This window comes from Echeneis naucrates, chromosome 17, assembly GCF_900963305.1.
Source record: "Echeneis naucrates chromosome 17, fEcheNa1.1, whole genome shotgun sequence".
NCBI classification, from domain to species: domain Eukaryota; kingdom Metazoa; phylum Chordata; class Actinopteri; order Carangiformes; family Echeneidae; genus Echeneis; species Echeneis naucrates.
In genome coordinates, this window is record NC_042527.1 from 3,874,717 (window position 1) to 3,900,038 (window position 25,322).

A 25,322-nucleotide genomic window follows, 5' to 3' on the forward strand; every position below is an offset into this window, starting at 1 on the left:
ATCCAGAGATTCATAAGTGGTAGAAGATGAATGAACGAATAAATAGAACATTATTTTCTCAAAGCCACAGGGAGCCACGGCAGCCGCGGGTTGTCAGCCCCTGGCTCTGACTCATTAACATGGAAGCTCAAATGAAAACCAAGATGTTGCACAGCTGCCACTCATATACCTTCGAGCCAGTGGGTTCCCAGCCTGAATTTTGTGGACTTTAAATTGCCATGACCTAGCATGAAACCAACTGGTCATTTGTTAAAGAGTTATCATGATTTATTTTGCTATTGAGTTCAGTGTATTCCTAGTTAGATCTTAGATAAAAATAGCTAAATGCTCACATTAGCCTAAATCTCTGGAACAATGTTCACATGTTTTGAATGGACAGAGGAGCTGACAAGGATGTTGGACAAACAGTCCAAGACAGGACGGCTCTCCAATAAATCCAGCGATGTTCATCACCTTGACAGTCAGAGTTGACAGGTATATGGTGGCTGGGCTTGGGGTCAATGTGCGTGCTGCCTGATGTTTGTTGTGATAGTGGTATATCGTCTATTAAAAGTCTGAACTGAGTTATGACTCAGGTGATCATAGTGACAAACAACTGCATAGATGAGACTTTCCGCTTTTACGAGACCACAGAGATAAAATGATTTCCTGTGGCGCTCCGGAATGAAATCATACAAATCATCAGTCTCATTTTGCTTATTTTACTTAAAGTGTCCTGGCCATTGCGTGATTCCTCCTGGAGGAACTGGAGTGTCGTGAACATTTGTGGAATTTAAGTTACATAGCATCTCGTATGCATCCTCATGAAAGCCTTTTAGACTTAAACCTTGAGGGCTTTCCTGAAGTGCCAACAATTTGAAAATAAATGCTGAGTGCCAAAGATACTTTTGGCTTCCTACTTTGGTCTGATGGAGTCATTTCAAAGACTTAGGCTTCTACCTAGCCTGCACTGGGGGAGAGAACAGCTGCTGAGAAGATTTCGGCAGTGTTCTCTTCACTTCAAAAAACTCCATACTTGACGAATCCCCTTGCCTTTCCCAACTAAACTGCTGTGGAATAAATAAATCTATTTAATCGTTCTGTTTCTAAGTAAATACTTTACCAGCAATTGTACCAGAAGGCTCACAAACATCACTACTACTATGTAAATCTTTGAATTGAAGTTTAAGACAGTCATGCTTAACACAGACTTGCTTTTGCTTGATGTGAAGTTTTATTTGAATTTTAAAGATTTCCATCGCTGAGATTTACTGTGGATTTGATCTTCTTTCCATACGGACATCTTTCCTTGTTGAAAACTGTTAAAAATTCGCAGACCGTGCACTTTGCCCAAGTGAGGCTACCGATGAGGTACTGTAGGGGCTCATACTAAACTTAATTAGTATTTACATACTTACATTCCCTTCCAGGCAGCATAAAGCTCTCTCTCAATGGCAAAACACAGATCCATGAAGAGCATTAAACCAGCAAGACTTGGCTGTGCACCTCAGTCCCCCATGTGTAATTAAAAGGTCAGCTGGTTTGTGTATTTCCTTTATTCTGTAACTCCCTTCAAATAAGTGTAAAAGAGACATACAAAGCAGCAGCAGCCAACCCCACACCTTGCTAACATAAATATTCCACCTCTTAGTGTTGGCTGAATCTAGGGCAGCATGTGCTGTCATCAGCACCTGCCAAGCTCTTCATCACAACCTTATAAAACACAGATATGAATTCTAGCGAACACTCTTGTGTCAGCAATATATTTATTTTTCACTTCCTACCAAGTCTCTACATCATTCTTTTAATAGCAGACATTTTATCAACATTTATAAAACCCCACCCACTCATCCTCCTTCATCCAGTTCACCAATCTTACCCAGAGCTTCCTGAAAACATTTGGGAGTGTGAGGGTAGTCCTCTTCTGCTTAACTCAAAATGTTTTTCCTTTTGATAGAAAGGCAGTTCAGAAAGCTTGTGGAAGGTGTGTGCATGTGCCTGTGTGTGTGTGTGTGTGTGTGAGAGAGAGAGAGAGGCCCTAGTGTGTTTACAAATGAGGGGGACTTGTCTTCCTTCTGGGAAATAGCAAGTCCTCAAATTAGAAACCTTTTTATTTCTGTATTAAAACATTTAGGTTCAGTTAGTTAATTATTGAGTGGCTAATGTTATAAGTGCTCCCAAGGAAAATCATGGACTCATGACTGCGTGTGTGTTTAGTTTGGATGTGGGATTGTAAAACATAGTCCAATTTTTGATCCAGGCATAATGGGACATAAGCCATATTACCTGGTGAATCCAGGACTGTTTTTACTTGAGTGGGGATTTGGCACCCACAGTTTTTGCAATATTTTAACTTTACAAACATTCTGCTCGTTGTGGAAAACAGCTTACTGAATGGTTGTAGTCTCTGTGGATCTGGTAGTTTCAGTTTTGACCATACTTTGTGCACTTTCATGTGGAGAAGCCTGGTTATTGGTGCACTGTTTCCCGGACTTGCATATTCCTTTACCCTCTCTGAAGGAAACCAAGGATTTTGTTTGCATTTTTAGTAAATAATTTAAGTGCCAAAACTGTGAATGATCACTTACACTTTTAAATGTCATTCTATTGCAGCAGGCTCCCAACTTCAAATATGATCACTGTGAGACGCTATGTAAGAACCAATCTCACAGGGACAGTATGTCTTTAAGAAAGATGGCTCCTGAAGCCCATCATCTCAATTCTTGATGAGAAAGGAGGCAAAGAATGATTATGCTTCCAGATGAAACTCAGAGTGGAGCTGAGCTGGTAGAGTGTCTCAGCATGTACCTTTAGATGAACTCCCTCGAGAGATATTCCTGGCACTTCCAACTAGAACATTGAAGAGAGATACAAGGGAAGGCCCAAGACGCACTGATGAGATAATACCTACCTAGAAACACACTGGGATTCCCCTAGAACAACTGGAGGATGTGGTTGTGTCGGTTGCCATGTGAGATCAAACCTGGATAAGCTTCTGAGAATTGATGGTTGGATAGGATGACAAGAATTCAATCAAAGGCAAATCATTTAAGTAGAATTGTTACCTAGTGATTTTTTATATCTCCGCAAGCCAATCAAGTTGTAATTCATCCATGTCCGTACAGATTAATGTAATCACAGTAGTAAACATGTAAGATGTAATAAAGAGTGGTTTGCATTCAAATTCATCAGCTACGGCAAAAAAGAAATCAAGTCCGAAAAAATTTCCCAAATGCTCCCAAGATATCACTGATATCACTCATAAGAAATGGAAGGACAGATAACGCTTTTATGTTTTTGTGTTATGTAAAGGAACAGAAGGAAATTGCAGTCAAATAAAAGGGGGGAGTGTTTTTAGATGAACGATGTGAATGTTGTCCAACATTAAGTGCCACATTAGTTGTTTTTGTCCCTTGAATTCAACTCATTGGGATGTGTCAGTGTCGGGCCAACCAACAATCAGCATCATGTTAAGAATTACATGAGTGGGAATGTGCCCATGGCAGGTTTTAGCCTACTGGACCTTCCTCATTGTGGTAACAGTAACAAACACAGGGTAAGGTTTGTGGAATGGTCATAGTTTGGTTAGGTTTGGGACAAACACAACTTGGGTTGGGTTTAGGAAAGATTGTGTTTTGGGTTAAAATATATACCTGGTTAGAAGACTGTCACTGCCATGGTTACAATAATAAACAGATGGTTAAGGTCATGCAGATGTATTGAGATTTGAACTCGAACTCCAACTAATCCTCAAGGTAAAATCTACTGTTGGCTTGAATTGGAAAGCTACTATACAGCGGTCTGTGATGTGATCAAGGGGATTAGCCCAGCGTCCACCAACCAAATGGTAGAAAGATATCCTTTTTGCCTAAATGCCTCATATGAGGTGGTGCATGAGTCAATGCATTTAATTGGTTTTCTTTGTCCTTACTGGCTCAGTAAGTATTTTACTGATTCTGTGAAACATGTGAAGACGCTTGAAGACACATGAGGCTTTCTGCCGGGGCTGAAATTGAAAAAGTTTGGAAAATAAAATGATAGAACACACTCTCAGTCTGGCAGTCAGCTGTGCTGATAATATGTCTGACCTTGACTTGTGCAGTAATTATCTACCTGGTTAGATGAAAGAGAGGTAAGCAGAGTGAGAGAAAGAAAGGTAAAGTGAGAGAAAAAGAGGGAGAAATGACATCTGGATGAAATCTGGCATTGAGCATATGCAGCACATGTGGTCTGGTATAATTTACAGTGTTGTCATGGAGGAGCGGGTTATAAGCAACTGTTTTGCCTAGCAACATTCACGGGAAGGTGGAAGGGGAAAATGTAGTGCTGGCAGGTAGGAAGAATATTTTAATACCGTGAGACATCAACAGTTTATGTGTTCCATCAGTAGTTCCAGCCTTTTCTGAACCCAACAGATGAATGCCGAATAAAAACTGGGTTTATGACTTGAGATGATTTACTGTCACTGCTAAAATGTTACTGAGCTGAGGTGGACGTTAAATCGCAGATTAAACAAATTTTCTTTCATGATAAAAACTGTGGCGCACACAAAATATCATGAAGTCCAATGGTCTAAAATCATGTTAGAGCGGCCTCTAGAGGTTGTGAAGTTTAACATGCTTCATAAGACAAAAATGTTAACAGAAGCAAGCAAAACAAACAAACAAACAAACAAAAAAGATGCCCATTGCAATTTACAGGGATTGTGATCAGAGTCTCTCTTCCGAGCTTGATCTCACCAACCACTTCCCTACATGCTGTCAATTGTTTGCTGACTTCAGCTTTACAATGATAGGAGAGTAGACTCTATCAGTTAATGGGTACTATGTGGAATAGCAGATGCTTTTGCTTTCTTTTACAAATCGTCGACCCCGGTGGATACACAAGACATCACAAAGGAAAAGGTTGCACGGTGCACTAGTTGTATTCAATTGTTTTTCACGTTTTACTATGTTGTATCTTAATTCTAAAATCTAAAATTCTATTCCACATTTATATTGAATGAAATTATTGCAAAGCAAATATATCTATAGATGTTATTTTTTTGCACTGTGAACTATCATAACATGGATCTGCAGACTTGACACTTTCCTGATCATTTTTGAGATCTTTCCCACTTGTGGTTCATTTAACGGATTGGACATGATGTGGAAAGGCACAGACCTGTCTGTGTAAGTTATTAGAGTTGATAATGGAGATCAGACCTAAACACAAGCCTCGAAGAGGAAATCCTGTCTGCAGAGCTCATACACAGGATTACGGTGAAGCACAGATCTGGGGAAGGATACACTGAAAGTTCTCTACAGCACAGTGGCCTCTATCATTCCTAAATGGAACAAGCAGGACTCTTCCTATGACTGGCTGACTGACAAAACTGGGGGTAAAGGGAACTCAATAAGAGAGGCAACTAAGAATCTGATAGTAACTCCTCCTGAACTCCAGAGATCCAGTATCGATAGAAGAAACTGATAGAGCACTGACTTCTGATGCAACCCTCTGCTGATCTGTGCCTTATGCTGGAGTGGTCAGACGGAAGCATCTCCTCCTGAAGGATGTGTAAAAACTGCTTTGAGCTTGGAATAAAAATAAAAAGCATCTAATGGCTCTCAGACTCCGAATCAACAATCTCTAGAGATCTAAATTTTATGCATCATATCTGGAAGAAACCAGGCTTTGTCAGGGTGATTTCAGCAGCAGGCACTGGGAAACTGGCCACTGTTGAAGGAAAACTGAATAGAGCAAAGGACAGAGATATCCTTAAATAAAACCTGATCCAGACGTCAAACTGGGCTGAAGGATCAAATCCCAACAGGACAGGGACCCTGAACACAGCTAAGACATCACGGATGATTCCAGTCTGAGCCTTTACCAAACCCATTCCAATCTCGGGAAATGTCTGCGGTTCCACCGACAGTCTCCATCTAACTTGACAAAGTCTGAGGGGATCAACAGTGAAGAAAGGTAGAAAATATGCAAATCCAGGTGTGTGAAGCTTGATGTGCCATTCCTGAGAAGACTGGAAACTCGAAGTGATGCCAATGGTGCTTCTACAGAGTTTTAACAAAAAACTTATTCTGCTACTTTAGTTATTCCTTTTTAATAAATTTGCTGACATGTCAAACACTCAGTTCAATATTCTCAGTGAACTCCAAACAGTTAGAGTTAGAGTTAGAGTTAGGGATATGATTGTATCATGCTTAAATAATGATACAATCATATCTTGCACAATACATCTTTCTTACTGTGCAACAAGTATAAAAACTCGGCTTAAGCTTTAACGTTATTTAATTAAAGAGGAAGGTTCAAAAAGTAACTGATGCAATGTGAAATCAAGGCTGTTTTTCTAGTTTGAGTTTTATATTCTTGATTGCAACCTTGAAAGACATTTGCCAACCAGCCTCACTGCTATCTGCTCAGCCTTTTTTCACAGCTGATCCATCACGCTGTGGAGGAGAGCCGTGGAAAACACCCTGCAACGTCCGATGGCTGAGAGAGGAGGCAACTTTGACTTGGTATGAATGAGGTCAGGCCTGGCACCATTATTGTACTGCCTCAAAATATCAAAAGGTCAGCAAATGCTATACCATTGTCCTTGCTATGTAAGAAAAAACTCACCTTTTTGAAATTGAAAATTACAATGTCTGCTCTATCCCTTTTGTGTTTTTATCAAGCTCTTTGACCTCTGACTTCATAATGAATGTTGTCCCTTGTCATTATGTTTATTATTATCATGATTTTTTTTTTTGTTATACTTGTAATAATTGTACTATACTGTAGCTATTCTTCACTTAACACATAACACATATCTGTGTTTTGTATTTGATTTGTTTATTTTTCATATTAATTAGTGCCTTAGACAGGTAAACACCTTATTTTAAATCGATTACCAGCAAACAGCAATCTTTTCTTTCATGTACTGTATCGCTACATCTCGGATACTTGAAACCGACTTGAAGTATTCAGCAGTATTCTTAAATAAAGGTAGCATAGTCTAGCCCTAACCCTGTCGTCATAGGGTTATCATCCTAATTTTGCATCACTAGATGATCACTAGACTGTTTTTCAAACTATAAAATTCGATTTAGATAAAGATAGAATCATTCAGGATGGCTTGTGTCATCCTGAATGATGAATAGAAATCTAACATAATCCAGTGACTAATATATTTCCATTTATCAGATATTCCATTAATGTTGGCAAGCATAAAAACAGTTGGCAATGCCAGGATCTGTGTGAAAAAAAAAAAAAGATTGGACAGATTTGAAAAGGATTCTTGTACAGTTTAAAGAATGAGAATATCAATTTCTGTCTGAAATTTGTCATCATAAAATGTGATGCATATTGCACACAGACCATCTCGAGCAGTGATGACAACAGGGATACAGCCTGTTTTGCTTCATGTTTAATGTTGTTGGAAAAGTCTGACTCGATCAGTAAATTTAACGTGTTGTGCCCAGAAATGGTGTAATTGTTTTAAGGATTAAGTATTCCCTATCTCAGTGTTAATAAAATATCTTTGATAATACTGGGACCAGAGCCTGACTGAGATACCTCAAGGCTTTCAAAGTACATACTAGACATGTAATGTAAGAACCCTCGTCAGTTAGGCAAGTCTTACATATGTGCTGAGCGCTTGAAGGGATAGTCAAGGAGAATTGTAGCTGCCAAATGTGAACAGCACGTGCAACCACCACAAAAGATGTGAAAGACCCCAGTCTTTATTTTTATTCTCACTGCACTTAAATGAGGCTTGGGGGCACTCTGACCAGGCTACACTGACCTGCATATGTATTTACAAGTTTACATGTGCATGCTACAGCTTTGAATCATAAAAAAAACCATTAAAGCTCTAACCACAACAAACAACAAACCTACATTAGAAAGAAAAATGAACAGTAAAAGTTTAATTAGCCAATTTTATGGAATGGGCGTAATTTATATCCTCTGGGATCACAGGCAAGGGTATCTGATCATTCAGAAAAAAAAAAAATAATAAAATCTTTCAAAATGATTTAATGTAAAGTTATTATTGGGACGCAAATGGGAATTTGCAGTGGCTCCGTTACAGTTTTCAACAACCAAATTTTCCCAAAAAGTGAAAAGGGCTTTTATTTACCTCGACCTGAACCTCGCCTTCGGCAGTTAAGAGCTTCATTTGGAACATGCCTGTCTTAGAGGTACATTTTAAAGTTGAACTCTCCCTATTTGCAGAACTGGCCACATGGGCAATTCAGTAAAATAGTATCACTTTGTTTTGTTCACTGCATTGTGTGTTAAAAACCAAAGACTTGCATTTCAATCATTCAACATTAATAACTTCATTTGGAGGAAACCTCTCTTATTCAATCCAGTAAGAATGACTCATGGATTGGTGTTGATGCCCTGACGTATTCTAAACCTAGAATTATAAACGTAACCAGTGCCATGTGGTCACGAACTCTAAGTTGTCCTGTAATGGTAAGCTGAGGCGGGAATCGGTCCTTGCTACTGTTGTTTACTGGGAAATCATGACAACCATTGGTGACCCAGTGCTCTTTTGTTTTTCTTGTGATAAATAACCTGAGTAAATGTGCTTTGAACTGATGCCATGTGCCCTATGTCATTCCACTGGATAATTGAAATACAAAACACAACTTCATGTGCGTAAAAATGATCTGACACAGTAACTTTGTCTACATCTCCGTGCTCAAATGTATTTCATTTCATACTTTATAAGGTAGTTTATGAGTTGGGGTTTTGTCAGAGCAGTTATTACTTTTGATTCTTAAATTGCTTTATGCTGCCTTTTGGATCATGTACTGTAGATTGGCTCATTTTTATTTTTCATCTCCACCTATGATTCCGCTCCTTGCATGCCAGACCAGAACACACATCTGGTTCACTTTTTGTGACTCATGAGGCACTGGAAGGACAGAAGATACTCCCCCCACTATGCCCTGGCAGTGCCCAGTCAATGACCTGTGGCAGGTCAAAAAATTGCCAAGCTCTCTCCTAAAACTTCACAACATCCAAAAGTACCCACTACGATTGAAATAAACGTACACATTAGGCAGTTAGACTGGTTAGATTGATATCAGGACAGAAAAAAGGAAAATACTCCTGCATGTAATGCTGGACTGCTCAGATGTTTTGACTCTTACCTCACATGACTGGATGCAATGGATGTGTTGAGGGTCAGGGTACCACTTCATCATCCCTGTACAGACTATGCTCTGTGAAAAAACAAAACAAAACAAAAAAAAGCACATAAGAATAATAGTTGAGCAATACAGTCACAAGAGGTTGCTAAACACTTATGTAGATCTAGATTTTGATCCAAAGTGAACATCCTTTAAGTAGCCATTTCGCTTACGAATGGTGACATAATTCAATCAACATTCTTAAGAAATGCACCATGAACTCTGACTATGAAAGCACAAATGCAAATCCAGTTTATTGTCTGTTCAAATAGTTTTGCTCCCCTATGATGGTTGTGTTTTTCATTTTTCAGCTGATACTAATTTGAGTCACCCAGCTTTTGAGAGATCCTTTCACAATCAGCAATGGACCTTATGGTGAGATTGTTTTACCAACTGCTGTTACCAAGGTTGGAAAATAATTTCCAAATAAACTTTTAAGCTAACAAAGGCTCCAAAACAGCTACTAATGCACCTTGTGGTGAGATGACTTTACCAAATGCTACCCAGTGTTTACTCAAAAGAAGTGAAATGAACTAACTGACTCAAATCTCAGAAGGGTATCTATGGGAGCAGGAATGTACTTTGAGGAAATATGTGTGTTGTTTTATACTATATACACACTATAACTATGTAATCACAACTTCAAGGCCAGGGAAAAAGTTAGTATATGGGCTTTGTAAGGTTAATGGGCAAAATTGAAAACATACCTAAAAGCTACTGTAGAACATCTGTACATATAATACAAATTCAACTAAATTGAAGAAATTCTTGTTTTTGCAGGGTTAGGGTGCCGTGGATAGCAAAGCTACGATAGATGATGACAGTACGGGAGATATGACTAATTCAGGGACTGAAAAGTGGGTATAATTACCCTCACAATAGTTTTCGTCTGACACAGACTTGAAGAGGCCCCAATATGCGTGTAAAAAATAAAAAAATAAAACAGGCTCAGGCTGGTGTACGGAGATTCAATGTTTTGCAGTTGATGTAGAACCGCAGATACATTATCCATAACACATACAGTTATAGTTTGGGCTCTAGTAGTAGTCTACTGTTGTACTGAACGAGACAAACAATTTTTTTCAAATGCTTGTTTGCTCCATCGCTCCATAAAACAATCTAGTAAAGCACCTCCACAAATACCTCCAAAATTACTCAATGAAATCATTTATTTCGTGGCTTATTGTCAGACATAACAGCACGCTTGCTCTTTGTTTCACCTTGCGTGCATTGTCATGGCAAAGTGTGGTCCTGGAAACACGTTGTGTAGCAGAAACTAACATACGGGCAGTTTGGACGACTCTACTAGATGTGTTTCTGTGGATGTACAATTAATCAGTGCGATAGTGTTGCAACTGTAACATGCAACATGTGAATACTGAGCGCTCATTTATTTAGTAGTAATAAATATTGATTGGAGCATCTAAGTCTATAACCTGTTCAATCAAATGGGGCATTTGGTTAATAACCGAACTCTACTGAAATACTTACTAATGTGTTAAATTAGTTTTTTCCAACTAAATTGAGGCTAAAATATACTTATATTTCACTAAGATGTGACTAAAACTAACATGTCTAAGGAAGATTAAGATTAAATCTAGGAATACGGGGTGTATAAACAGAGTGGCTTGAGTGTGTTTTTGATGCGTTTGAATTTTTTTATCAGATTTACCACTAATGCCATGTCATTACATTTACAGGCACATTGTTTTCCCCAAACAGTCTTCTTGTACTTGGCCTACTTCAAATGGACTTTTTTTAATTATTATTTCTTTTATGGCAAGACTACATCTTAAACTTATTCTGTGCAGAGCTTCAGATTTATTTTGCCATTTGTTATTCACCCAAAAAAAAAATGTTTTATGTCATTAAGGTAGATGAAAACCCTCAGGTCAGGCTAGGCTGTGGTGACCCAAGTAGCCCAGAAAATATGCAAGGTGGTTAGAAAACAGTTGATTGACTAACAGCTATGGACAGAGAAAGTTGATCCTCCCCAGTGATTTCCTGCGAAGCCCATCCCAGCAAGGGAGACCTGATTCTGAAGTATTTGAGATAACACAATGCCTCAAAATCACAAGGCACCGTCAGAGATTTGGCACAAGAAGCCAGAGCGCTGTCCAACTATTTAATCTTGGCAAGGGTTGACTACCTGGCTGACTCACTGACCACCCAAAAATGCGGCGAAACTGGAGCAATGTGGGCAACAGTGTTAATGTAAAAATGATTCCTGAGATATGATATTGGGTAACTGTACCCACCTTCAAAGCAAAACATCAGTACTCTACATCAGACCATAAATCTGCCGTTCCCTACAAGTTTGTTAACGGTGACCCGCGTACACTGAATGTGAGAGATATGTGTATTTCCTAAAAGGCTTGACGTCAACTGGAACCTTTACTCGTGTTATCTACCCGTGATTTCCAGTAATACAAAAACACTGGTATGATAACGAACACACTCTCGTACACATGAGGCAAGTTCTGATGTGTCATAGAGTGTGATTAGCCCATGCAGCTGTGAATTAAAAGTGAGTTCCTTGAGAACTCCAAAACTCAAAAACTCGCCAGTGATTTAGCTGAATATTTGATATGAAACACATCTGTACAGATCATGACAGAATCAAACATCTCTGATGCAATTCGACTGAGCTATCATTTCTTCTATCATCTTCTCAGTTATTCAGGAAAAGTTTTGAAGGTGCTTGAGTTCATAAAAAAAAAAAAAAACATTTCTATACATATTTAGTTTTTTATTTTCTTGTCTAATATCGAGAGTTGAACCACTTGGGATGATTGATTTCTTCTATGGGACCGAGAACAGTTTTCTGCAGTTTCTTCACAAATACAAGATAGCAGATCGCTTTAAAAAACAATACTTGAATGCAGAAAAAGCATAGCCCTTGATCTTTATCAGACATAGTTGGAGATAATCCCATTCCAGAGTAGATCTAAATTTATGGAAGAATAAAACTGGGATAATTTTTGAAATATGAATATGGTAATAGTCGGATGACCTGATGCCAAAATTTTGCTGATTTCAGGACAACTAAATCAAGATCTAACATTTGCTCCATAACCATAACTCTTTCCTCTGACTTTTAGCAGGTTAAAAGCAGGTTAAAATTGGGGACAGCTAAACTAACTGTCAACCTGATGCCCTTTTTCAAAAATGCCATTCCAAGAATTTTATCATGATCATTTAAATGAAAACCAGACAAAGAGTATCCATCAATACTAAGATATTTTAATGAACAAACAATTCTTTTCACATTATACAGGCTCAGGACGCCACATTGACGATCTCAGACATGATCAAGAAGGGCTTGAATAATTCACAATCAAGCAAAAAGCAGTGAGCCTGTCCAGGGATTTAAGGTGGCATTAGGCCTTAAAGACACACAAATCAGAGCCTAATCCGTCCAATTTGTTAGTCATCTTTGAGCTTTAGAGTTGATCTTTCTAACTTCTGCTGCAAATATATGGCATACATATATGGCAACAAATCTGCTGTGTTTAGTTGCAGGTGAGTCATCTTTGACTTAAACTGTGAATGAACTTTACTTTGTGCTTATGAGTAAAGGTGAGTCAATCTGGAGCAGTAGCTGTTTACTCCACACTGTTGTTCAGACCACCAGATGTTTGGATGCATCATTCATTCCAACTGGTGTTTTGTGTAAAAATCTCATCACTGTTTGTCAACGGATCCGCTTTCACTGCACCCGGATTTGGTCGCATGGCAGCGAGCAATCAAAACAATAACTGTTTTATAAAACCAGCCAAGAATTTTCCAAATGGTAGTAGGACCACAATCCACAGCATTTGCACCAATCAAGCAATTTTGTTTTTTACCACATTATTGCTTTATTTTGCAGCATGAAACGATTTAAAAAGGGGCGCAACCAGTTCTGCGGGCTACAATTCACTGTTCAACTAATGCTCCCGTGTATATTACTGAGCTGGATCACAGCATATAGCTATTTAGACGTACTCTGATAATACGATTTTTTGGGATGTCAAATAAATGGCATATGACTGTGCATGAACTGTGCAGGCTACAAATAATGGAATTTGTGAATTTTACGGTATCAGCACAAAAGATAAAAAAAAATAACAAAAAGATCTGATTTCGAGAAAATTGTCTTAACAGCATTGAGATGCTTTAGATGTGACTGAAATGCTACAGGAATGCTCTTTCATGTTGCAAAAATTGACAGAGGAGGCACTCATCAGATTTTACAGGGATTACTACTCAGCTTGTGAAAACAGTTATATAAGTCTGAGGAAACAAAGTAAATGACATCACATGTTCAAGAACTTGATTGGTGTCAAGAACTTCTGAAGTTGCATTTTTTTCACTTTCAACAGAAGGCTTGTCTAAAATCCTAGAGAGATAAATATGGTCAACAACAACTTTATGTGGCTTTCATACAGTATCAGCTTTTACATACTGCGAGCCTTTAAACTGCTGTTGTAGAAAGCATTACCTGTCTTGTTATTATTTAAATATTATATAGTACTATAGTATTTTGGTGAATGTGCATACTATTGTGAAGCCTCACATTTATAATTTGGCTGACACCATCTTGGGTATGTGAAACCATATTTGGAGGAGAAGGTGAAGCTCCGGAGGAATGATGGGTTGCTCTGATCTGCTCTGTGCTTTTCTCTGGCAGGTTGTTTCTGGTACAGTCTGTCAGTGCAAACCCTGATCTACCATCTGTCTTCCTCTGCAACAGCAGCACTAAACAACCTACTGCATTAACCTTGCACAAACCCAGTCACCTTCTTGTGTGGGTCCAGTGATGCATGAGGTCTATTATTAGCAATGCATCGTGTTTCACTGACGAAGACTCAAAACAAGCAATTGAGACAGTAATCTCATTTACTAGCTGAGGTAGGGACATTTTCACATAGACTTCAATACAGTTGGACAGGCTTCAGCATGCCCTTCATTGTTGTCTACTTTAACATGGAGTACATATATATATATATATATATATATATATATATATATATATATGCTATAACTGGAACTGAGCCAACCGTAAAGCAAACTCAAACAGAATCTCTGGACAAAAAACAAAGTGAGTAACTTAACTTCCCCCCTCACCTGAACTTTGGTGGGCAGCATCCAGTGCTTTAAAGAGTGAGCTGTGGTGCCATTGGGCAAAACCACGGGATCACGCAGATCCATGTCCAGAGCCACAATGCACGTTGGGTAGCAAACACCACCTGAAGAAAAAGTAAGAAAAATACAGATAAATTAACACATACTTCTTCCCTGACCCTCAATACTAATTTCCTGCTCTACATTATTCTGGGACTCGACTATTATGGCCTTGTATGATTCTCTGCAAAAATTTTTATATTTGCCTAAAACTGTCTGTTATTCAACCCTATGGATCAATATTTGATTGAAAAAGGCAACATTAATGTGATCCTCCTTAAGGAGTCCCCTCAAAAGCCCATTTGCTCTTGCTCTTACTTGTGTGGAGGCTCTGAAAATAAACTGGAAAACTAAGCAACATCTATGGCAACAAATATGTTGATATAACATCTCTGTTCAACAAATATAGGGCTCATTACTTTTGTTGTGTGACAGACCAGTGGATTTAGTCATTCCATTTCAATGTGTAATAAAACTGTTTCTCTTTTCGACTTTATTAATGATTGAATATGCAGTAAAATGAAATGAAACGCAGGTTGAAGTGGAAAAACTCAGCTGTCATGCGAAAGTAAAGCTAACATTGCTAATAAAATATTGATCAGCTAAATGCATTTTTAATAAACCCATAGTATTAAAAGGAAAAATATTTTTGATGCAGCAGACTAAAACTAACAACTCTTGTAGTTCACTAGCATTGTTTTAGAGTGGGCAAAACAAGACTTGGTACCCATTTTATATAGTGATGTAGTAGTAAGCAAGCTACCCAGTTATACATCTTAGTCTATTATCTATACATTAATGTAAAGTCCTGTATTGTTGATGAAAAAATATACTCTACCACTGAGCAGTTCGAAACAAGACAAGCCGTAGACAGACCACTTTATTTTGTTTGACAGAAGGAAGCAGAGACAATCAGGTCTGTTTATTTGACATATTAAACTCTCGTCCTTCAAAGAAGGTTAGGCTCACCAACATCCATTCCCTCGGCGCAGCTGTACTCTACAGAGTTTAGACCAGAGGGAGGAGAGCAGGAGCCCTGTAGCTTGGAGCACATGGTGAACTCTGCTGTCCATTTGCCATCTTTAGTGCAGCGAATGTCACTCTGAAAACAGACAGTTCCGGAAACTTCACTGAGGTCACGACAGAATTACACAGTCTTCGTTTTTGCTGCTCTCCCTCGAGAGAAATCAAAAGTTCGGTGACTTTAAATCAAACCAACATTTGGCTGCTGCTTTTTGACAGTAACCCACTGACAAATATATTATACAAAAAAGGTTATCTTTTTTTTAAGTCAGGAGCAAAAAAACAATAGTGCAGCAACGTTTATTCATTCATTCTACCGCTTTTCTGATTCTGGGTCACAGGCGGTGCTGGAGCCAATCCCAGCTCACATTGGACAGTATATACCCTGGTGTGATAGAATGAGACCATTAGCCAAGTATGTGTGTGTTAGCATGTGATTGTGTCACAGAGAGAAACAGATGCCAACAACCTATGGACAATTTAGAGTCACCAATTAACCCAAACATGATGTCTTTGGATGGTGGGAGGAAACTGGAGTACCCAGGGGAAACCCATGCACTCCACACAGAAAGGCCCAAGGCTGTGAACCGAAACTGCAACCTTCCTGTTGTGGGGCAACAGCGCTATAGTGCAGCAACATGTAAATGACAATATGTTTAAGATATGTGACTGCAGACAAGGGTGTAACTTTGGGTCTACCATTGGGGGGGGGGTTAAATATATTTATTAAGTCAGAATGATGTGATTATATTGGTGGGGTTATGTTGGCTGGATCTAATTTTCGCAGGGGTCATGATCCCCTTATCGCCCGTGCAAATTACGCCCTTGATTGCAGATAAAACCACAGCTACTCTTCACACAGCTTTTTCTTTTTATTATTATTGGTATATAGGCCATGGCATATTATGCCTGAAAAAAAGAAATTCTGATTCAGACTCCTGAAACAATTTCTGTCTTTATCAGTTAGCTTACAGCAAAAAATGTGATGACCAACAGTTGAAGAACAGCTGCGGAAATCTTACATTTTCTGTTTTGTCTGAGCACTGCAGGGTGCAGCGGGTATCGTAGAACAGGCCATTGGTGCAGGTGTACATCCCTTGGAATACGTCAGGTAGGGCTGGACAGGATATCGGCTCACATCCAGTTTCCTCCCACTGACCCCCTTCCAGGCACTCCAACTTGAAGTACTTTCTGCAAATGAATAAAGCTAATAATCGAAAGTGACCTTCATTCTGCGCAATATAAAACAGACAAGTCTTTTTTGTTTGTTGTTTGTTTTTGTTAGTTAAACAACTTCTGTCAAAATCCACATTCACTAACCCGGCTCACCTACTCTAACAAAAAACCCGATCATACAGAATAGTGACAAAGGTCTCTGTTATTGATGTGCATTTGACATGTAAATGTCAACGTATGTGTTATAAAATGACATCTTTTAGGTAGGATAGGACAAACTAGGATAGGATTTTATTGTCATTGTAATAAAATACAACAACATTTTTTTTTGGAAGAACACCTTCAGATTGCACTAAATAATAAATGTAAAATATCTAAAAAATTAAAAATACAGGCAAAAGTGTACGTGAGTGTAAGCATTTCTTGTAGCGAACAAGAGCTGGTGCTGATGATAATGGTCCCTTACTTCCTATCACCGGGTGCTACATTTTCCTGTGTAGCATGATAACTTTATGGGAATTGGAGAAAGGTATGGAAGCAGAACAAGAGAAAGAATGACCTTTGATCCTGAATTCACAATGTTTTTGTTTTTTTTTAGACTGTTAAGTAAATGTCTGTTCATAAAATTGTTGGCTATGTGGCCATAGAAAATACTTACATATAGAACCTTTAAAACGCTTTAATAGCTGCTGCTGTTCAGTTTCACATGTTGGACTAATAAAGCATCAGGGGTTCTTAAAATGTTTACACTCATGCTCAAGAAAGTGAAACTCATAAAGACACCCAGCTGCAAATGGATCTCTACATAACTATAAAATACTTGAATTATATGATAGTAAAACTTTGCTTGTTATGAGCATTTGATCCAGTACATTTTAATTAATACTACAACCTGTATGTATACGCTGGTCCAAGAAATACATAAGTTTCCTCCACTAAAACAAGAAAACATGTGAATTGCATTCTGTAATGAGCAGTTATCCAATGAATGAAACTGGCAGCATTTATTGGACCCTAATATCAGCTTGTTCCAAAAAAGATTGCTGCTTTGCAGAGGATGAACCCCAAAAATTGTGTTTAGGTGCACCCATTCGTATTTAAAACTTGATTTTGGTTTTTGAGATGCACTGTTCCACTTTTATATAAAGGATCAGAATGAAAGATCCTACTTTTAGTCCAGAGTGTTCAATAAGTGTTGTAAAATAATGAAAAAGGTGAAATGTCTAATGTTAGGTAGAAACATGTGCATAGTGAAAGCCTACCTTTTACTTTCGTCTGCTAATTACGCCTCAGTTATACTCCACAGACACCATTGACATGTAGTTTTTGTTATTGTACTTCTCTCTACTCTGTTTCCAGTTGGTGACTTTTAGTAGTTATACAGACGAATCTGCAAAAACGCAGCTGACATAGACCAGACCTGGACAGGTCACCAGTTGATCACAGGGCCAACCACTCACATTCATATTCAGGCCTACAGGCCATTTAAAGTCACTAGTTAACTTGATCCTGCATGTCTTTGGCCTGTGGAAGGAAGCCAGAGTACCCTGAGAGAGTGCAACAAACTCAAGACTGCTTCCTGGCAGCAGATTATTTATGAGATAGTCATCTGATATGAAATACCTTACCTTGGTGTCTTCTTTTTGAGGCTCCCTATTATGTAGAAACCTGCATTGCATTTGTAACGGCAGACGGAGCCAACATCGTGCCCTGAGGCCGTACAGTCTGCTGTTAGAAGCCTGGCATTAGGTATGTTTGGGACCTCCGGACACTCTATCTTGCAGTAGGCCTCTGGGAAAGACCACAGACCATCTTCCAAACACTCCAACCTGTCGCTGTCACCTAAGGAGGAGTTCAATACGATAGCATTTCAAACGATAGGACAGTGTACATAATTGCGCAGTGCATCATTAATAATTTACTATACACCCGTATAATCCTTTACGGTTATGTTTTCCAGTGTTTACTAGCATAGAGTGTATGGACTGGTGGGAAACAGCACAGGTGTGCCACATTCCAATTTTGTCAGACAATACATTGTTTTTGTTTGAATTAACATTGTAGTTTGAGCTACCAAGTATAAAAAGTATAAAAGATATGCATAACGTGGATGTTTTGTTTTCACATGGTCCTTTAACACATGTACATTTTAACATACATCAATAGTAATATTTTACTGGACTGTGCTAAAAAACTACCATGTTAGAGGTACAAATAAGTCAACATCGTGGTGTCTGTGAAGGTTCTCATCCAGGTCACCTTAGTCTTTTAGTGTTTAGTTTACACTAAACAGCAACATCATGGATTCATTCTATCAAGCTGAACATTTTGTTTTTTTTTTTTTTTTTTTTTTTTGCTTTGATGGTTCTTTGTCGTAAACTATGGCTTCAGCATTGCCCAAAGCTAATATTTTCTATGTGCGTATAGCCCTACATGAAGCACCCACACACCCACAGTGGTATTTGTGGAGAATCATAACACCTAAAAGCTTTCACAATTTTTACAGAGTCTATAAAATGTAATGAATCTTTAACATGAGTTCACATTTTTTATAAGCTAATTAAACATTACTGGTGTTGTGATCATCAAAATCCGTTACAGCTGCACTGGTATGTGCTGAATGTATTCTGTGTGTACACAGTGTGCTTTCCCTGCTGAGTGATGCACGATGGCTCTCAAAAATATTTCATGAAACCAAAAGCCACAAATAGAATTATATCTGCACAATCAGTATTTAGACGATGAATACATGGGCCTTACTGCTGACTCTACCAAGACATTTGAGTGTTCACTGTGGCTTTGCAACCACAAACACAAGTCTGTGGATATCACGCTTGTTCCATCCAATCACGTCAAGAAGCCTCTACTACATTGCGTAACTGACATTACTAAAACGTGATAATGCCTTTTCATTTCTCATGTTTGAAATTAGGATGTTGTGTGTTTCTCTGTGTGTGTGCAGGTGCAGGTGTAATAATGGGTCCAAGAGGCAATATTCTAGCTAGAATAGTTACAATCCAAGTGGTGTTAAAAAAAAACAAAAAAACATTGAAGGCAAGATATTGTGTACACGTGAACTTCAATAACTCTGACATTTTATAGATAGATATATAGATGGTTACATAGATAGATAGATGGATGGATAGATTTACTTTATCAATCCCAAGCCTGGGACTTTTTTCTGTTCTTCTATTCTGCAAGCCTCACTGGGAGACATGGCTGTGGAAATGGCATTTATTTGTTCTTAGAGCAAATAGATTAGAGTTGATTATTGTAAATTAGTGCTCCCGGTCTGCTCCGTTTTCCAAACTATAACAAGCACTCTTCAATTATAACAGAACCCCATGAATTAAGGCAACCGGTTAACAGCTGTAATTCAATCAAAAGTTAATGTCCAGTTCATTTCAGGGACTGTAACTCGTGGAAACGTCTTGCTGGGCTTTGTCTGCTCACTCACTCGAGTTGGAAGATAGATGCAGCTGCATGGCTCTAAATGATCACTAAATACCGATTCGTCTCATTCAGAAATATGAGTCATTTGGAGAAACTGTGAGCCTTTTTCATTCAGATGATGTTTTTCAAACTGTAAATAGTTACTGCATACCTGACCCAGACTCTGATGAGTCTGTTGAAACAAACAGGGATATCAGAACATGTGCATATTCTGCTTTATTGTCCTTTGCCCCAACCGCATAGGGTAAAGGATTGGTTCCTTGAGTCATTTGACGCAATAATTCTTGACAGTTTGAAGGCATTTTTAAAGACTCAACGGTTCAATATAGGTACAACGTGTGAATACTTAACCATGGAATTGTGTGTTCATGATATGTCTTGTACTGTATTATGTGAAAATGATATGGGCATAAGATTAAAAGTCTGCAAAGGACTGGTGACCTGTCCAGGGTGACCCCACCCTCACCCAGTGTGAGCTAGGTTTGGCTCCAGCAAAGAATACACATTAGCTGTCCCTTACCTTGGAGAATTGCTGGTGAGGCACAAGTGAAGGAACATTGTTTGCCAAAAGTGGTTCCCCAGGGGCAGCTGAATATAGCGTGGTAGACGTGAGACTGCTCAGGCAGTCCACAGTCTACAGGCTGACAGCTGACCACGCGATCCCACGAACCGTGAAAACACTCCAGCTCTATCTTCCTCTGAACAGGAAAGAGTACAAAACAAAAGACGAAAGGTGGGGATTATTTCATCTGCCAATTTGTACCCCGTAACACAAAAGTTTATACCTTTACCCGCAACATTTTTGAAATTCTGTCTTTGAATTGTGCAGACAGTTTCTTGGAATTGGACAGACGATGTGAAACTGAGCAGACAGGAGTTAAATCAGTTTGGTTTCCTCATCATTCCCAAGATATGTTATTAAATTATCCTGGGTTTTGGGAGGTAAGAGAAGATGCAACCACAAATGCTGAGTGAGGAAAAGAAAACAAAATGCTACAAATGGACAAACAAATTACTGTTAAACCACTGTAGAAGCTGTTGGGAGGAAATACTGTGTGTTTAAATGTGTCTCTTGAGAGACTTTGGAGCTTCCCCTCTAGTATTTTGGTTAGATCTAGACTTTAAAATATGAATGACTGATTAACAGTTATTTCAATGGGTGCAACATATAACGCAGCATCCAGTTTACCTGATGGGGTGGGGTCATTCTGCCACTGAGGACAGTAATGCTGAAACCACGGTGACAATGAACTGAGCAGCGAGAGGCCTCCCCTCCTCCTGTACACCTACAGAGACACACTGATATATAGATAGTTCTCTTGTTTGATGTGTCAGCTCTCTCATTTTCCTGTCATTTTTTCAAAAGGTCCTACCTGACGGAGGCGTCCTCTAACTTAGGAGGGCTGCAGCTTTCCGTCTGACATGGCTGCCGCAAACAGCTATTGCAGGGATGGAGGGGGGAAGAGAGGGAGGATGGGTGAGAAAAAGAAAGCAACAAGAAAGCCTAACCTCTGCTATTTCTGTCTAAGTTTATTTAAATTACATCGAATTAATAAAACACCCCAATATTATATATGAATATACATTTTATGTTAACAGTTCCACAACTAATATGTTGCACTGCATTGTCACCCCTGAGCACTGTCCCCTGTAATTCAGCCAATGCAGTACAATTGCAGACATCTGAAATATTTCATTCATTGCCAAAATGAGAAGATACTATAGTAAGAGTTTTACACCTGCCTACATTCCCTTTCTCAAGCACACTATGAGGCTGTCAGGCTATGCGTGAAAGCATGCGTGTGTTAAGTAGGTAGCTGTGGGAGAGCCCACCCTCTGATGCGCACCCGGTCAGGGCGAAGGTGCTGAAGTGACAGGAAGTCCTCAAAGCCACACCTCCTACTGCCACAGTAGGGGAGGAGAACAAGAGGATGACAGAGGCCGTGAGGAAGAAGGGTTGTGAGAGGTCATGGGTCACATTGACCACCAATGGGTTCCGATGGCATGAGAGGTCATACGTCCCTACGCAGGAGAAAGGATTTCAGGTGGTTGAGCTTTTAACCCCACCCCCACTGCCTCCTTCTACTTAGAAATGTTATTTTGATTGAAAAACAATCTAATACATGCAAATCAGTGCAGGTCAACTCATACCTAGTGAGTGGTTATGGCCAGTAGTATCAGTCAGAAAGATGTTGGCTGTCCTCCGACACTGCTCGCCAGACCACGACCCATCTGAAGTTAAGTAGACCATTACAGAGGCTGCCACTCCAGGATGGTCAAATCCCACCTGGAAAGGTAAAACAGGCATAAATCAATCAAAATAATATAAATACATGGATACTTAAGTCATTCAGAGATATTTTGTACAGTGAAAAAACCATGTCGCCCATAGTTGGTGAATTCATCCATTTTCTCATTAATGTGGAATCACTGTGAGTTAATGCTCCATGTCAACATTAATTTTCATATTTCATTTTCATCAGTTTACAAGATACACATAAGTGCTGGCACAGCTTGGTCATACATTCCAGTGAACACAACAGGGTACGTTTGGTGACCAGCCTAGAGCTCTTTTTGCTTGTCATTGCATTAAAAAAAAAATAAAATAAAAAATAAATTGCAAGTTATAGCTATTCAGTTGCTTGGACCGTGGATAGTCGAACTGGGAGAATAGATTGACACTCTTGTGAAGCTCTTGGCTTGTGAAAAGCAACTAGTAACACCATGGATATGTCTTTGTTCAGGTGCTGGATCAATGCAATGCTTCATGGCCTAGAAGCAGAATGACTAAGCTATCCACGTTTGAAGGAACCTTAGTTTCCGAGGCAGTAAAGGATCCAACAGATGGATCCTTTGTGGGCCACCCTTTTGCAGTGCGATTAATCCCATTTCAAACTGAAAATAAGCGTAGCTATGGATAAATGGACCAGACTCTCTCATTTCAGTTTGGTTTTTGTAATGGTCTTACAAAAGTAGATTCTGAATAGGGACATGATGTATGATTGTAGTACCTCATGTGAATCTGTTGTCCTCTCCAGGAATTAGAAATGACAAGGACTAAGATCTGGCATTGCAATTTTGGAAAACAAGACCACTGTTTTATTCCAAGGAATGTTATCTGGCATTGTCATCCCTGCAAAAAAGGCAACTGCAGTCACAACTGTCCTCTTCTGTTGTTCCCAGATGCTGGAGTGAGTTTCCGAATCCTTTCACAACATCAAGAATCTCCGGAAAATCTTCTGACATCAGCTCCTCTTCTAAAAGCTTTATCTAACAAAGCACTTTCAGTTCACTTCCTATTTTGACCAACTTGCATTTAAAAATATGTAATGCTTTATTCTTAGGCCAAGGTCTCCTGTTGCACTGAAGTTGTACTAAAGTTTCTTATTTGTCAGTCAGTCACCTGCCAAATGAATAAATGCAGATGTAAATATTATTTAATGAATTCCCACCCCAATAAACACACACTTCTAAAACCAAACATTGGATATGGCAAAATTGCTTCTCAGATCAATTAAGTCAAGATATTTAAGTTAAGGGACACCTTATAGATCCAGAGAGAACTGACTGGGGTTGTTATAATGAAGGCTTTTCAGACAGTTAAAGAGTCTTTAGGGTGAAAGTGGTCCTTCAGAGAGGTTTCTTGTAGGTTGATAAAGTGAGCGCCCATTTAAATAAAAAAAAAAAAAAGCAGGGAACAGAAGAATTAGTCATTGAACAAGCATGTGGAAATGATGAGAGAGAAAGGGAAGAATGGATGAGTAAGTGCAAGGAAGCAGAGAGGCAAGCTTCTGACTGCAAAGGACGCTATAATCTGGACTAAGTTGTGAAACTATCAGTCAAATCAGCACCTAGCTATAGTCGGGGCCATTGAAAGATGAAATGATACAAACCTACTAAATATGAGAACCAGATACAGGTCTGGAACGGGTACTCAGGTCCAAATATAAAGCAGAACACTAACTAAGACATCAATATTCAAACACTTTTGGCTGGACAACACTGGAGCTGCTGCTCAAAGACAAGCATGGAGGTGATGCACGTGAATCTTTTTTCACTCCAGCAGTGGCTGTTGTTATCGCAACTTTTTGTCCAACGCAGCCTTTGACCGCAAGTACATTTATCCATAATAGATTGTAGTTTTGAATTATGTATTCAAGATGACCGAGAGAGCTATTTATGATAAGAAAATTATTATTCCTTCAGATTCCGGTATTTGAATAACTTCTGAACCTTCTAAGTATTAATATAATTATAAATTAAAAATAAATTCTAAAAAAACATTTCCTTCTACAATTAGTTATGTAATGGTCATTATTAGAAAATTTTAATGATTCGTCCCGTAGCAATCAAACTTAAAACTACAAATACGGAATGGGTACAACATTAGTCATGATTTCATAATCATCTACAGATCATTAGAACTCATAACTCACAAGTTGACCTGGAAAATGAGTAATTATATTTACTGATGCGTTGCATGAATAATATCATTGTTAGAAAGTTAGGAATGTGTGTGGTTGGAGCTAGCGGCCCTCAACCCCATTTAGATAAGTATTTGATAGTGCTGGAAGCTGTTGAAGAGCAGCCACCCACATTCATTCAGTGCAAGGGGAGAACAGGTACAATATGTGTAGACACACACAAACACACACACTTACCTTCAGCCAGAATGAATGCTCCAGATTGTTATTTGTTTCGGACTGGGCTGTGCAAGGGAACCACGCGTCACTGGGTAATTTCTGACTCATCTCTAGGTGCTGGTACCTGCAGAGCTTTATATGAAGAAGAAAACATAATACTAACTAACTGCAAAAAATAAATAAATAAAAAATAAAAAAATAAATAAAAAATCACTGAAATCTGAAATTACCCACAAGGTACAGCACAAGGTAAACTGTTTCAATCAACTGAGACAATCCAGTTAGTCCACCAAGTTCTCAACAATGTGACTGTGGTGCTGGCAACCCAAACTTTACTGTTTGAAACTTTACATTTAAATCTGACAAAAACCTTATGTGAAAACAGTTTATTCGATTCTGATGTGATATAATCACAATGTAAATTTTATTATAGCACATTAAATGGTTTACGTAATGTGCATTACAGGCTTTCTGATGATTTCATAGCTTCTGTTAGATGATTTTGTGTTTCAGGAAGAGTCCAGATTCTCTGGTAGTGAAGCATTTAACCGGCCACGCTGACTTTGCCCATGACACTTTGATTTGTTTTGTTTATTACAGCTTTCCTCTTACAGACACTCTAGCATCAAAAATCCCAGGAGGTTTGCCAGCGTGTCTGATACCAGCAGTCCTCCCATGATAAAAATGGCTTAAATCATGTCCT

At 38.8% G+C, this 25,322-nt stretch overlaps 1 protein-coding gene across 1 annotated transcript in view; it reads right to left on the bottom strand.

Annotated features, from left to right (window-relative positions):
* pappa2 (pappalysin 2) overlaps positions 1-25,322 on the bottom strand; it is a 70,295-nt gene that overhangs the window by 5,579 nt on the left and 39,394 nt on the right. The window contains exons 15-25 of the mRNA XM_029524674.1: positions 24,638-24,751; positions 22,128-22,263; positions 21,824-21,998; positions 21,350-21,415; positions 21,166-21,262; positions 20,497-20,674; positions 18,152-18,365; positions 16,370-16,538; positions 15,294-15,426; positions 14,268-14,389; positions 9,120-9,191 (exon numbers count right to left, since the gene is read on the bottom strand). Of these exons, the coding sequence (XP_029380534.1) occupies positions 9,120-9,191; positions 14,268-14,389; positions 15,294-15,426; positions 16,370-16,538; positions 18,152-18,365; positions 20,497-20,674; positions 21,166-21,262; positions 21,350-21,415; positions 21,824-21,998; positions 22,128-22,263; positions 24,638-24,751 (1,476 nt within the window). The remainder of the gene's footprint in view (positions 1-9,119; positions 9,192-14,267; positions 14,390-15,293; positions 15,427-16,369; positions 16,539-18,151; positions 18,366-20,496; positions 20,675-21,165; positions 21,263-21,349; positions 21,416-21,823; positions 21,999-22,127; positions 22,264-24,637; positions 24,752-25,322) is intronic.